This window comes from Polyodon spathula, chromosome 8 (genome assembly GCF_017654505.1).
Source record: "Polyodon spathula isolate WHYD16114869_AA chromosome 8, ASM1765450v1, whole genome shotgun sequence".
Lineage (NCBI taxonomy): Eukaryota > Metazoa > Chordata > Actinopteri > Acipenseriformes > Polyodontidae > Polyodon > Polyodon spathula.
Window position 1 is genome coordinate 49581850 of NC_054541.1, and position 15813 is coordinate 49597662.

The 15813-nt window shown below is 40.3% G+C and overlaps 1 protein-coding gene across 5 annotated transcripts in view; it reads right to left on the minus strand.

Annotated features, from left to right (window-relative positions):
- Nucleotides 1-15813, minus strand: part of LOC121320115 (ATP-binding cassette sub-family C member 9-like) — a 72026-nt gene that overhangs the window by 44391 nt on the left and 11822 nt on the right. For all 5 annotated transcript variants that reach the window (XM_041258353.1, XM_041258352.1, XM_041258354.1 and 2 more), the window contains 10 exons: nucleotides 9623-9787; nucleotides 8820-8975; nucleotides 8313-8447; nucleotides 7721-7883; nucleotides 7147-7187; nucleotides 6536-6678; nucleotides 5616-5724; nucleotides 4090-4200; nucleotides 3240-3312; nucleotides 1126-1231 (listed from right to left, as the gene is read on the minus strand). In XM_041258353.1, the coding sequence (XP_041114287.1) occupies nucleotides 1126-1231; nucleotides 3240-3312; nucleotides 4090-4200; nucleotides 5616-5724; nucleotides 6536-6678; nucleotides 7147-7187; nucleotides 7721-7883; nucleotides 8313-8447; nucleotides 8820-8975; nucleotides 9623-9787 (1202 nt within the window). The remainder of the gene's footprint in view (nucleotides 1-1125; nucleotides 1232-3239; nucleotides 3313-4089; nucleotides 4201-5615; nucleotides 5725-6535; nucleotides 6679-7146; nucleotides 7188-7720; nucleotides 7884-8312; nucleotides 8448-8819; nucleotides 8976-9622; nucleotides 9788-15813) is intronic.

Genomic DNA, 15813 nt, shown 5'->3' on the forward strand with positions numbered 1-15813 from the left:
CAACCTTAACTGAGAAACAAACGCTTGGGTTTGAGTGGGGCATAGTTCTTGCTGCACAGAACACACTCCTTCTCTGGTACCTGGTTTGAAATGGAAGAAGGGACTAAATGTTCAAGCTACGTTGGTGGTCACTGGTCCACACCATAATTCACCATCACACACTGCACGATAAAAAGGACATTTGCAGCAGTACTTTGTGTGTGCTTGGTTGATGGCACACACCATTTCTGCAGCATTCATTTTATATTAGGGGTGCCGAGCCGTTGGCCTGGGTCTTCTTGCAAACACATCTTTTGCCAGCCCATTACTGCATAAACTGGAACGCTTCGTAAATCATTTGCATTCCTCATATATTACAGGCAATGGAAAAATAAAAATACATTAAAGTGTCAAAATTAATCATAGGCTTTACAATTCAAATAATTAGGATTAAACATGAACAAACAGTGTGTCTGAAAAGAGCTGTTGTCCCACATCTCTCATCTACTGCCAGGTTCACAAATCCCTTCAATTCCCAAAAGAACAATGGCTTGATATACCAGTTATCTTAACCAGTGCATTCTTCTTTCAGGTTAAAATCACTTTGGATTTCATGGTCTGTTCCTGTCATCACATCCTGGTGCAACACTTAATCAGTCCCCCTGCAATACCCTGCTCCCAATGGAGTAAAACCTACACCAGTAAGAAATACCACGTAGAACAAATGTGTTGTTTCTTACATCCACTGGGGGCAGTGTGGCACAGAGGTGGTAATTCTTTGGTACAGTCTGGTGTACCAGTTGTACTTAAAGAAAATACATGTTTTGAGGACAAAGACATACTTTAAATGTTTGAGTTTTAAAAAGTTGAGCTGGAGGATTCTGCATTGCAGCTTGTAATGGCCCGCTCTCGCAGTGCGTTTGAGCTGGAGGATTCTGCATTGCAGCTTGTAATGGCCCGCTCTCGCAGTGCGTTTGAGCTGGAGGATTCTGCATTGCAGCTTGTAATGGCCCGCTCTCGCAGTGCGTTTGAGCTGGAGGATTCTGCATTGCAGCTAGTAATGGCCCACTCTCACAGTGCGTTTGAGCTGGAGGATTCTGCATTGCAGCTTGTAATGGCCCACTCTCGCAGTGCGTTTGAACTTACTTGCTCCAGTGCACTTTCCCACCAATCGTCTGCATCTCCCCAAGCATTGCCAGGAGAAGAGAGGACTTTCCACAGCCTACCTGACCCACGATCATAGTCAACTGTCCTAAGGGAAGAACAACCAGCATCAGTCCATTGCAAAACAGAACAGTACATCACCATGTGCAGGTTTATATATATATATATATATATATATATATATATATATATATATATATACACACTGTGTGTTGTTGTGTTAATATGTGTGTGGCAGAGCAAAGCTCTGCCCTTTTTAAATTGGCAGGGATGGGGTTAATTACCCCTACCTGCCTGGGTTTATTATGTTCAGGTGGCTGGGGTTGATTAGTTGATTAGGTTAATTAATGATCATTCAGCACCCAGCCACCTGACATAAAAGGAGGCCTCTGCTTCTCATTTGGGAGGAGGGAGTTGAGGAAGCAGGTTGGTGTTTTGTTGGTTGTCTGATTTTTCAATTTTCTAAATCCAGTGAAGGCATTGTCCAGCCTGGAAACCTTTATTTTGTAAGTTTTGCTTTTGTGTCTTTCTATTTGTGTTTAAATTCCTTTGTTTTGGCCCTTGTGCCCTTTTATTTTTGTATGTATTTATAATAAAAGTATATTTTTCTGAACTGCAGTCTGTCTCTGGGCCTCTATCCACTCGCCAGCCTGCCACAATGTGGCTGATTTTAAAGTCACTAATAGCTCAGGAGAGATTAGACCTCTTGAAGACACCATGCACATTAAAGCATCCAAGTATCATACCATTATAAGATAAGAACAGAAGAACAGAAGAGCAGAAGAACAGAAGAGCAGAAAGAAGTTTAGAAACCAGAGGAGGCCATTCGGCCCATCTTGCTCGTTTGGTTGTTAGTAGCTTATTAATCCCAGAATCTCATCAAGCAGCTACTTGAAGGATCCCAGTTTGTCAACAACATTACCGGGGAGTTGGTTCCAAACTCCCACAATTCTCTGTGTAAAGTGACTCCTATTTTCTGTTCTGAATACCCCTTTATGTAATCTCCATTTGTGACCCTTGTTCTGTTTCTTTTTTCAGGTCAAAAAAGTCCCCTTGGTCAACATTGTCACCAAAGAGGGTGGGGTTTGAGGGAAGTGAAGGTTGTGGTGCATGGATGGGGGTTTAAGGGAGGTGTTGTGAGTCACCTCCAGAAGTGCCTGGGGGACCTGAATGAGAATGTACCAGTTTGGGCTGCCACTCAACTCTGGGTGGCACTTGTCTGTTGTCTGTCACATCCAATAAAGAAGGCTGTGGGCCAATTAACTGGGCTGCTGTGCTCTGTGCTCTTTGTCCTGGCAAGCTACAGCATTATTATTTCAAATAATATTGCTTGCTTTGTAATTACTATTTACAACACAAGCAGCAGGATCATGAATAACTAGTGCACGACAATGCTGTGGTTAATGGGCTATGTTTCAATTAAGCCATTAATATAGAACAGATATATCAAAATATCAATTCATATTTGGTTTTCTGGGCTATTTGCTTTGGTTTTTAAAGCTTTTATTAGCTTGATACTGTCTGAACGATGTTGAGCAAAGCGATAATTAATTGCTCATGATAATTAAGCTAACTAGTAGATTAGTGGAAGCGAGCTTGCTGATGCTCACTCATTCCCTCCCTCAGTGCACAGAATACCAGCCTGTCTGCCCTCCCTCAGTGCACAGAATACCAGAGAGTGCCTGGCTGCCCTCCCTCAGTGCACAGAATACCAGAGAGTGCCTGCCTGCCCTCCCTCAGTGCACAGAATATTAGCCTGCCCTCCCTCCGTGCACAGAATACCAGAGAGTGCCTGGCTGCCCTCCCTCAGTGCACAGAATACCAGAGAGTGCCTGGCTGCCCTCCCTCAGTGCACAGAATACTAGCCTGGCTGCCCTCCCTCAGTGCACAGAATACCAGCCTGGCTGCCCTCCCTCAGTGCACAGAATACCAGAGAGTGCCAGCCTGCCCTCCCTCAGTGCACAGAATACCAGAGAGTGCCTGTCTGCCCTCCCTCAGTGCACAGAATATCAGAGAGTGCCTGGCTGCCCTCCCTCAGTGCACAGAATACCAGAGAGTGTCTGCCTGCCCTCCCTCAGTGCACAGGCCAGCAGTACCTGTAGGGATGTGCATGTTTATGTCCGATAATGTTGCCACGTTGCTTCCCCATGAGAAGAATCCGTTATTCACCTGACAAAGAGAGGAATACTATTGCTAAATGTTCATTTCTACTATATTTAGCTCTTGGTGTTTTCGATATTTCTTAAAAATTGTTAAAACAAAAAGTGCCAAATTAACTAAAATAATTAGTTACAGAATTAAATTACAAAGGGGCACTACAGCATTTTATAAACCTGGATAATAACATGATTTTCACTTTTTGTTTATTGGTTCAAAATGATCACGATCACCATAAATCCTGTTTTTCTAGAGAGGAACGAAACTCTGAACCAGTAGCTTTAGCTGTATGGTTCTAAGTGTTCGGTGAGAGTAGATTTCTTGCACACTCTTTGCTGTCTCAGTCATACAACGAATGCTATAGAAAGTACCTTTAGCTTGATTAGAGGTAGCCACCGAACACTTCTGAACACAATATATCTAAATAGAACACAGCCAAAACTCTGATATGAATGTACTTAATCTGTTTCTATACAACCTGCTGTGGTTTAAACATTTACAATGCATTGCCATTGGGATTCTGGGTGCTAGATCTACTGTGCAGTGCAACTACTGCTAATAGGTTTCAATGGGGTGTGTGTGTCTGTGTCTGTGTTTGTGAGGGTGTGTCTCCGTGTGTGTCTCCGTGTGTGTGTGTGTGTCTGTGTTTGTGTGGGTGTGTCTGTGTGTGTGTGTGTGTGTGTGTGTCTCTGTCTCTTCCACCTTGGTGAGGGGTCGCTTCAGATGAGGTTTGATCAGGGAGCCTGAGAAGCACAGCTGTGCAGCCTGTATTTATTAGAAGCCTCTGACCTTGACCGCGATGTCTTCAGTCTCTGTGGGACGTGGCTGCCTTCGGGACGGCTGCTCGAAGCTATCCAGCTGATACCTCAGGGGCAGCTTCCTGTTTATGGCTTTGGTGTGCTAAACGTCAGAGTGGAAAGACTATGTGAGTGTTAGGGTTCCCCTCAGCCCTTTGACCCCGGTACTTATGAAAGCAGAGCTTGAGAACAGATCCCAGAAGTGACACATTGACTTTATTGATTAATCCGTTCCAGGATATCAATGCTTGTCCTTGTCAGAGCACAACTAAGGTAAAAAATAAACACAAAAAAATCTGAGTGTGCGGCAACAATGAGTAAACTCCATGATACTAGTTCCCAGCCCTGGCAGTAAAGAGCTCAAGTAGTTGTTTCAACCATTCATTTAATGTATCCGTTTCTTCCCAAGGCCTGTAAAGACAGCACTCCCAGACTCAGTTACTTTAGATTGCTGTTAGGTTTGATTGGAACAAAAACAAGGACTGTTTATTCTATCCAGGAACTTGGGATTAATAAATATGTTCATTCATAACCGAAGCGTGCGGTTAGTCAACAATAATCCACACCTTGCCTTAGCTGGTTGCCTAATTATTGCACTGCAGATAGCAATGCTGAATGCTTCCTTTTAGTAAAGCGCTACAGTGCCTCAGTAACGGTAGTTCAAACATCCTGCAGGAGTTCGGGAGGCACAGCAGCCGGGGGAGGCTCGGTTCAAGTAACACACACCCCTACAACTGAAAAAGATGTAGCTGTGATTTCATTTAATTTCAAATAAGATCTATTCCTGGGGCAGTTATTTTGTTTAATATGGAAAAGCTTGCGTGAATTTGGCCGAAAACCTGCTCTATCTAATACTTCAATTAGCTAGGCCTATTCTCCCTGCGTAAAGCAATTCAATAATATATATATATATATATATATATATATATATATATATATATATATATTTTTTTTTTTTTTTTTTCAGCTATTACGTTTTTAATAAAACTTACTGGCTACAACTTTTCAAAGGACATTGGACATCTTTACCTAATACAAATTACTGTCCCTACCCAATGCAAAATACCAACATTTCAGCAATGACCAGTAATAAGCAGCTGTAATGGTGCCTGCTGGTCAGAGCTGGTGGCTTTCTGGTTTTAAGCTGGTCGTGCTGGTTCAGGAGACTTGGTGCAGACTTGTGGAACTGGTTATGTTGGTCCAAGGAAAATGAGGTCCTATGTAATTACACACTTGTCTACTCTCCTAAATGAATATTCTGAAAACCTCACTGCTGCTCAGTAAATACATATTTGCTCCAATTTCCAACTTTTAGTTGGTCGATAGTTTCTGACATTTTCAGTAATGTTATATTATTCAAATGATTAACTTCTTCAATTAATTTACAAAATGTGCCTGTATGTGAATGCAGAGGCACTGAAAACATGTGACTCATGTGAGAAGAAAGGACTCCAACTCCCAGAATGCTTTGGCTCTACATGCAAGTCAAGAACTCTGAAGACGATTCTTTCTACTTACAGCTCCGGGGTGTTTCTTACAGGACTCTAAAGACACCGAGGTCTCTCCATTCCTCCAGCTGTCATCGCCTATCTCGTCACTCAACAGAAACTCTCCCAGCTTCTGGACACTAGGAAGAGGCGGGGCAAGGTCATTATGTACTGGTGAACATTACTGAAACTGAGCCAAATCAATATACAGGATCTATCTACACAGACGCAGACACATTAAATAAATAATGGGTGACAACTTTGTACTGACTATGTAGATACAACACCTAAACCAGTGCTAACGGACACAGTGCACTAACAAATCCAGCAAAAAGGCTGCTTTCAAGTGTCATAGAGAAGCAAGGGGAGTAACACAACGCAGAAGGCTAAACAATTAACCGTTTAATAACTATAACCTATAAAGCTATGGATATTCAAACTCAGGGTAGCTTTTGGTAGCGTTTTATATTGTAGGGCATGCCCATCCGTGAAATTACATTGTAATAACTGTGTAATTACCAATGACTCCTGCTTGGCACACTAACCACTTTGTAATTACATGGAAGTGTCCATGTGAACATGCGCTGCAACTCAAATCTTTACTTCACTGTACAGTAAATTTGACGACCATTCTCAAGCCAACTACATTTGGCCTTGTGCTCATAAACCAAGCTTTAGGGACTTCCAGTGTCTATAAATAATAATTTCTCCGGGTAGACGTGAGACAGAGTGAATCGCGAGGCCCGTCTGTGTGTGTGTGTGTGTGTGTGTGTGTGTGTGTGTGTGTGTGTGTGTGTGTGTATATATATATATACTGAGACAGACTGCAGACAACATAAACCAAACAGCTTCAAAAACCACGTGTGTCTTAATGTACAGGCCCTTGTCTCCAGAGCTATTAGACGATATGAAAACCCTGGAGACCCATTGGGAGTCTGTAACCTTTCTTACCTGACGATGGCTTTGACCGTGAACCTGACCACAGTGGACAGCAGGAAGAGTGGCGTGACCAGGATGTGGAACAGGGCTAGGGATGCGAAGGCCACAGCTGGGCTCAGCTCTGTAGAACTGGTGTAGGCGTGGGTCATGAAAGTCTGTAAAATAAGGGAAGGGCCTATACAACCATTGCATGAACACTCGAGTTCCTATTAAACAGAGGGCCCAAACTGAAGCATGTCCAGGAACTACAACAGTTATCCCAGGACAATAGAACCATTTTAAAACTACTACAGAACTAGCATGATGCTACTGTATCCTGTTTGTTTTATACTGACACGATAGCTTTTGCACTTGTTTAAAAAAAAGGCATTGGTTTGAAAACTGTATTGTTTTAATTTATTTTTTAGTTTGTTTGTTTATTCTAGCGCAGGGGTGGACTGGTTTTCGTTCCACCCGAGTTCTCAATTACTACACTAAACCAATTATTTTCTTAATTGCTCAACACTAACATATTTCCAGGTCTTTAGCCATTGATGATTTAAAGAAACACAGAAAGCCTGCAGGATTGTGGCTCTCCAGGACCTGGGCTCTCCAGGCCTGTTCTAGCAAATCCAATAACTTACCACTAACACAGCTGCTATAGGGACGGCAGCATTCATGAAAACTGTGGAAGGAAATGAAAGAATATAGATTACCGTGCAATGTAAAACAAAATATATAAATGATGTGTCTTTTGGGAGTGGCATCCTGTAGCTATCATCCATTTGCACAAACACTTGGCAGTTTCGTATGGTTGATGTAGATATGGCTGTCAACATTAAGTTCAATACTGAGGTACATGAATACACTTAATCAATCCCATGAACATACTAGTACCTTCAATTTAGAGTAATCCTTACAAGAAAAAAATGCAATATATTAAAGTGTAATAAATGGGTTGGGACAGTATATTTTCTTTCAATTTTTTTCTTCTAATTTTTATTGGAAAAGCCATATATACAAACGAGTAAGAGATACCTGCAGACTATCACAACCGTTCTGTATCTGTGCTAGTGGTGATTCGCAGTGAGGAGCTTTGAGAATCCAGCCCATTGTGTACCAACACTACATCAGAAGCGGCGCAGGTTAATACAGTCTACTTAATGGACCTCCTAGCCTATGTGTGCAGGTTCACTGACGCCCTGAAGATCCTCTTACTGGACAGCGAGGTGTAGAGCGCAAACGTTTTGAGGCTGGTGAGCTCCTTCACTCTGGTCTCCTCCACACTACTGCAGAAGATGTTCTCCCAGGCATACAGCTTCAGCAGCTTGATGCCCTTCAGAATCTCATTGGTCTTCTTCAGCCTGTCTGTGGAGTAGTCCTGGGAAAAGGCATACGGCAAGGTGAGCTCTCCAGGAAAATGTAGTGTAGACAAGGAAATACATTTTTGTATTACACTTTAATATAGTCCATGAAGTAACAGGCACAATTCAAATTGAAAAAATATAGTAATCTACTGATCAGTTCTAAAAGGTGTGTTAAGGTAGCAGAGCTATGTCACCCGCACTGAAATAAACACAAATACTACAGCAACTACTCAATCCCTTGAAAACCCATAACAGATTAAAGAAAGAATTGTGCAAGCATGGTGTCTGGATAAGGAAAGCTTCCACGCATACATTGTGCTAAAGTTGACTTTGCTTTTTCTAAATTTAAATCTTGCAAATTCCTTGAGTGCCCCCTTGCACATTCCAAGCAAAACCCCATGCATTCCTGTCCTTTCGCTTTGAATGGTATGGACAGTACTCACTAGGGTGCTCTTCTGTGCTTCAGCCAGCTTGGTTGCTATGAAGTACTGAATTGGAGCTAGGAGAACTATCACGCAAGCACCAATCAGAGCGCTGAAACCCAGTAGGTAATGTAAGAGGACAACTCCCATGATGATCTGTGGAAGACAAATCAAAACTGGATGTGCATTAGCTTACATCAGGGCACTTTTTTAAAGACTCAAATATAAGGTTTATCTACAGTATATTTTATAAAGGCAATTAAATTACATATTGTGGGTATATATGTATTAAACTTCATAGTGGCCATTTAAAAGTCTGATAAGGTAAACAGGTAAATATAAGAAATTGTGCTGAATTAAAAAATATGCTTATAATTTGCAAAACATGCACTCTGCTTGGCAACTGTAGGTATGGAATTAAACAATAGTTTGATATACTATGCATGACATATTCTTGTGATTGACCACCACAGTGGGGCTAGCTCATGGAAGCATCCATTCTTCTAGAATCTTACTTCTATACTCTACCTGCACGGGCATAGCCCACAAATTTGGGCACAGGAACAAAAACCACATGAGCTGGTTTGTTTCTATGGCGACCAGGTTGTTGATCTGCCCCAGGGTCATCTCGCCCATGGACATGTTGGAAGTGGAGAGGCGCAGCATCTTGTTGTATATCATAGCCTGCATGGGGGAAGAGAGCAGCTTTGGAGGTAGATGGGGTGGTGGGTCAGGCAGGCTGGCAGTGCTTGGTTAACAGCTTTATTCAGGAAATGCATGCCATAGATGATTTATTAAAACATGGACTAGACAATACTACTACATTATCCATATTGTACACTACAGTTTTTTGCCTTTGGTATTCCTGCCCATAAATGAGCTTGCAGATAAGTGGAGAGGCTGACCGTAGGGAAGCCAGGGGCAGGGGGGCAGGATAGCTGCCCTCCCCTTTAGACAAAGCCAAAAACCAGGTGGAGGCTGGGGAGGAAGAGATGAACTCCAGTGCAAAGCGGGGACATAATAGATTGAGGTAAGATATAAATCCTTAGACGTATTGTTTATCGAGGACGAATAAGATACTAGTTATTCGATTGATGATTTGACCTGCTATTAGAAGTGCCTAAAGAAGTGTTTGATGTTTCCCCTTTAAATGCTACTACTAATACATCAAACAAGATAGATTGTGGAGATCAATGAGCCGCACAGAGCTCAAGCTCCATCATTCCTGCTCTAAACCATCACAGACCTATTTCAATGGTTATTTTTAATGATGATTATAATAAAGCCAATTAACCTTGCAGAAAACCAATAAAAAAACATCCATAGCTTACCAGCAAGGCCCCACGAAGGTTGATTCCTGTTTCAATGGTCACGTAATAAGAGGCCTGTAAAAATGTCCTCTGCAGAATTAGAGCCAAGAACAGGAGGACTGCCAGAATGAAAGTGTTCTCCAGCAGCTCATGAGATGACACGTAATAGACAATCAAATCACTTGTCTGAAAATAAATAAATAAACAAACACTGCAGTTGATTGCAGAAGCACAAGTCAACTAAATGATTTATTTCACTCTGAACCACATACCAGACAATAAGAGATACCCGGGAGGTGCTCTGAGCTGTACTAGTTCGAAGCATTGTGTTCAGTTGAGTGTTATATTGAGGATGTTCTGAGCTGTGTTAGTTTGATGCATTGTGTTCAGTTGAGTGTTATATTGAGGATGTTCTCAGCTGTATTAGTTTGATGCATTGTGTTCAGTTGAGTGTTATATTGAGGATGTTCTGAGCTGTATTAGTTTGATGCATTGTGTTCAGTTGAGTGTTATATTGATGATGTTCTGAGCTGTGTTAGTTTGATGCATTGTGTTCAGTTGAGTGTTATATTGAGGATGTTCTGAGCTGTATTAGTTTGATGCATTGTGTTCAGTTGAGTGTTATATTGAGGGTGTTCTGAGCTGTGTTAGTTTGATGCTTTGTGTTCAGTTGAGTGTTCTGAGCTGTTTAGTTTGATGCTTTGTGTTCAGTTGAGTGTTATATTGATGATGTTCTGAGCTGTGTTAGTTTGATGCATTGTGTTCAGTTGAGTGTTATATTGAGGATGTTCTGAGCTGTGTTAGTTTGATGCATTGTGTTCAGTTGAGTGTTATATTGAGGATGTTCTGAGCTGTATTAGTTTGATGCATTGTGTTCAGTTGAGTGTTATATTGAGGATGTTCTGAGCTGTATTAGTTTGATGCATTGTGTTCAGTTGAGTGTTATATTGAGGATGTTCTGATTATGCTGTATTTAGTTTGAGCTGTATTAGTTTGATGCATTGTGTTCAGTTGAGTGTTATATTGAGGATGTTCTGAGCTGTGTTAGTTTGATGCTTTGTGTTCAGTTGAGTGTTATATTGAGGGTGTTCTGAGCTGTGTTAGTTTGATGCTTTGTGTTCAGTTGAGTGTTATATTGAGATGTTCTCAGCTGTATTAGTTTGATGCATTGTGTTCTGAGCTGTGTTAGTTTGATGCTTTGTGTTCAGTTGAGTGTTATATTGAGGATGTTCTGAGCTGTGTTAGTTTGATGCTTTGTGTTCAGTTGAGTGTTATATTGAGGGTGTTCTGAGCTGTGTTAGTTTGATGCTTTGTGTTCAGTTGAGTGTTATATTGATGGTGTTCTGAGCTGTGTTAGTTTGATGCTTTGTGTTCAGTTGAGTGTTATATTGATGTGTTCTGAGCTGTGTTAGTTTGATGCTTTGTGTTCAGTTGAGTGTTATATTGAGGGTGTTCTGAGCTGTGTTAGTTTGATGCTTTGTGTTCAGTTGAGTGTTATATTGAGGGTGTTCTGAGCTGTGAGCTGTATTAGTTTGATGCATTGTGTTCAGTTGAGTGTTATATTGAGGATGTTCTGAGCTGTGTTAGTTTGATGCATTGTGTTCAGTTGAGTGTTATATTGAGGATGTTCTGAGCTGTGTTAGTTTGATGCATTGTGTTCAGTTGAGTGTTATATTGAGGATGTTCTGAGCTGTATTAGTTTGATGCATTGTGTTCAGTTGAGTGTTATATTGATGATGTTCTGAGCTGTATTAGTTTGATGCATTGTGTTCAGTTGAGTGTTATATTGATGATGTTCTGAGCTGTATTAGTTTGATGCATTGTGTTCAGTTGAGTGTTATATTGAGGATGTTCTGAGCTGTATTAGTTTGATGCATTGTGTTCAGTTGAGTGTTATATTGAGGATGTTCTGAGCTGTATTAGTTTGATGCATTGTGTTCAGTTCAGTGTTATATTGAGGATGTTCTGAGCTGTATTAGTTTGATGCATTGTGTTCAGTTCAGTGTTATATTGATGATGTTCTGAGCTGTATTAGTTTGATGCATTGTGTTCAGTTGAGTGTTATATTGAGGATGTTCTGAGCTGTATTAGTTTGATGCATTGTGTTCAGTTGAGTGTTATATTGAGGATGTTCTGAGCTGTGTTAGTTTGATGCTTTGTGTTCAGTTGAGTGTTATATTGAGGATGTTCTGAGCTGTATTAGTTTGATGCATTGTGTTCAGTTGAGTGTTATATTGAGGATGTTCTGAGCTGTATTAGTTTGATGATTGTGTTCAGTTGAGTGTTATATTGAGGATGTTCTGAGCTGTATTGTTTGATGCATTGTGTTCAGTTCAGTGTTATATTGATGTTCTGAGCTGTGTTAGTTTGATGCATTGTGTTCAGTTCAGTGTTATATTGATGATGTTCTGAGCTGTATTAGTTTGATGCATTGTGTTCAGTTGAGTGTTATATTGATGATGTTCTGAGCTGTATTAGTTTGATGCATTATGTTCAGTTGAGTGTTATATTGATGATGTTCTGAGCTGTGTTAGTTTGATGCATTATGTTCAGTTGAGTGTTATATTGATGATGTTCTGAGCTGTATTAGTTTGATGCATTATGTTCAGTTGAGTGTTATATTGATGATGTTCTGAGCTGTATTAGTTTGATGCATTATGTTCAGTTGAGTGTTATATTGATGATGTTCTGAGCTGTATTAGTTTGATGCATTATGTTCAGTTGAGTGTTATATTGATGATGTTCTGAGCTGTGTTAGTTTGATGCATTGTGTTCAGTTGAGTGTTATATTGAGGATGTTCTGAGCTGTATTAGTTTGATGCATTATGTTCAGTTGAGTGTTATATTGAGGATGTTCTGAGCTGTATTAGTTTGATGCATTGTGTTCAGTTGAGTGTTATATTGATGATGTTCTGAGCTGTATTAGTTTGATGCATTGTGTTCAGTTGAGTGTTATATTGAGGATGTTCTGAGCTGTATTAGTTTGATGCATTGTGTTCAGTTGAGTGTTATATTGAGGATGTTCTGAGCTGTGTTAGTTTGATGCATTGTGTTCAGTTGAGTGTTATATTGAGGATGTTCTGAGCTGTGTTAGTTTGATGCATTGTGTTCAGTTGAGTGTTATATTGAGGGTGTTCTGAGCTGTGTTAGTTTGATGCTTTGTGTTCAGTTGAGTGTTATATTGAGGATGTTCTGAGCTGTGTTAGTTTGATGCTTTGTGTTCAGTTGAGTGTTATATGAGCTGTGTTAGTTTGATGCTTTGTGTTCTGAGTTCTGCTGTTAGTTTGATGCTTTGTGTTCAGTTGAGTGTTATATTGAGGGTGTTCTGAGCTGTGTTAGTTTGATGCTTTGTGTTCAGTTGAGTGTTATATTGAGGGTGTTCTGAGCTGTGTTAGTTTGATGCTTTGTGTTCAGTTGAGTGTTATATTGAGGGTGTTCTGAGCTGTGTTAGTTTGATGCTTTGTGGTTGAGTGTTATATTGAGCTGTTCTGAGCTGTGTTAGTTTGATGCTTTGTGTTCAGTTGAGTGTTATATTGAGGGTGTTCTGAGCTGTGTTAGTTTGATGCTTTGTGTTCAGTTGAGTGTTATATTGAGGATGTTCTGAGCTGTGTTAGTTTGATGCATTGTGTTCAGTTGAGTGTTATATTGAGGATGTTCTGAGCTGTATTAGTTTGATGCATTGTGTTCAGTTGAGTGTTATATTGAGGATGTTCTGAGCTGTGTTAGTTTGATGCATTGTGTTCAGTTGAGTGTTATATTGATGATGTTCTGAGCTGTGTTAGTTTGATGCATTGTGTTCAGTTGAGTGTTATATTGAGGATGTTCTGAGCTGTGTTAGTTTGATGCATTGTGTTCAGTTGAGTGTTATATTGAGTACACACAACAATGTTAGGCATGAAAATAAAAATAATTGAATTGTTTGAAACACACACACTTTTATTGCTTATTCTATTACATTACCCAGGTGGCTGGTTGAGCTTTGAATCAGCTTAATTTGCCCCATATGGCTTAAAAGCATAAAGCGGTGTTAGTTTTATAAATATATATATATATATATATATATATATATATTATATATACACACACACACACACACACACACACAACCGGTCAAAAGTTTAAGAACACCCCCATTTTTCCAGTTTTTATTGAAATTTAAGCAGTTCAAGTCCAGCAAATAACCTGAAATGGTAGAAAGGTAAGCGGTAAACTGCCAGAGGTTACCAAAAACTGAAAAATAATGTACATTTCAGAGTTATACAAAAAGGCCTTTTTCAGGGAACAAGTAACGGGTTAACAACTTACAGCTGTTCTGCAGCAATGGAAGTAAATTAAGCCTTGAAAGTTGATGCTAACAATTCCTACAGGTGTCCCAACTTCTGTTGATTACTTACAAACTCTCCGTCTGTATAAAAGCAGTGTTGGAACAGACTGTGTTACTACACCCTCTTAAGCATTATTTGGACAGTATTGTAATGCAAGAAGCTATCATAATGGCGAGAAAAAGGCAATTAACATTATAACCCTTAAAAGTGTAGGTCTTTCCTTTACAAAAATTGCAAAGAAAGCCAAGGTGTCAGTGAGTACAGTTTCCTACACCATCAAAAGGCACTTGGAAACAGGAGGAAACTCTGACAGGAAGAGGTCTGGCAGACCCAGAGCCACAACAGAATCAGAAGACAAGTTTCTGAGAGTCAACAGCTTGCGTGATAGCCGGCTCACAGGACATCAGCTTCAAGCACAGCTCAACACTGGTCGAAGTAAGCAAGTCTCAGTTTCAACTGTGAAGAGAAGACTTCGAGATGCAGGTTTGACAGGTTGAGTGGCAGTAAAAAAGCCATTGGTAAGATGGCAAAATAAGAAAAAGAGGCTTGCCTGGGCCATGAAGCACCACCAGTGGGCTACTGAAGACTGGAAGAAGGTCTCATGGACCGATGAATCAAAATATGAAATCTTTGGTTCAACACGCAGGGTTTTTGTACGCAGTCGAGTAGGCGAAAGGATGGTTCCTCTGTGTGTGACACCAACTTTCAAACACGGAGGAGGAAGCGTGATGGTCTGGGGCTCTTTTGCTGGATACAGAGTCGGTGACTTGCACAGAGTGAGTGGCACCCTGAACCAAAACGGCAACCACAGCATTTTGCAGCGCTACGCAATACCCTCTGGTATACGCCTAGTTGGTCAGAGGTTCATCCTACAGCAAGATAATGACCCAAAACATACCTCCAGGCTATGTCAGAACTACCTTAGAAGAAAAGAACAAGACGGTAGGCTTCAAATCATGGAATGGCCAGCAAAGTCTCCAGACTTAAACCCAATCGAGCTGGTTTGGGATGAACTGGATAGAAGGGTGAAAGCAAAGCAACCTACAAGTGCAACACATTTGTGGGAACTTCTGCAACAGTGTTGGGAAGAACTTTCCGAACAATATTTGATTTCCATTGTAGAAAGAATGCCACGAGTGTGTTCGACTGTTATATCTGCAAAAGGTGGCTACTTTGATGAGTCTAAAATTTGGATTCAATTTTGTTAAACAAAAAGATTCCATGATTTCTTTTTTATCATCAATTGTTTTTGTTCTATGCTTTAATTTCAGAGTACATTGAGACATTAAACTGCGTAAATTTCAATAAAAACTGGAAAAATAGAGGTGTTCTAAAACTTTTGACCGGTCATGCAGTCAGTGTGGGGTAAGTATGCAGTAAGTGTGGGGAGAGTTGTCTGTGCAGTACTGTTTGCATTAGCCTGAGTGTTTTAATCTGTTGCTTTTCCCAAGCACCCAATGCAAAGGGAAATGGGCTGCAGTTTATCTCAACTGAGCACTCAAAAGAGCTACAGAGTTCCATATGAACTCACTGCATGGACCAAATTGTGGAAAACCATTAGTCTTCCCAGATGAAAAAAACACATTTCCCCTGTATTTAAGACTGTTTATTCAAGGGAGATAAGATTTGCCCTGAGCATGGAAGATTAGATGCACTTTCAGGATTTTTTCTTTTTTCTTTCTGTTTCCTAAATAACATAAATGAGGCGATTTTATTTTTCAACTCTTCCAAATAGGGTCCTTGCAGTACAATTACATTTTTACATGATTTTTTGAGAACAAAATAAGTAATTCTACATACAGCTCTGGCCAAAAGTTTTTGCATCACAAAATAAGTAATTCTACATATATATATATATATATATATATATATATATATATTATATAT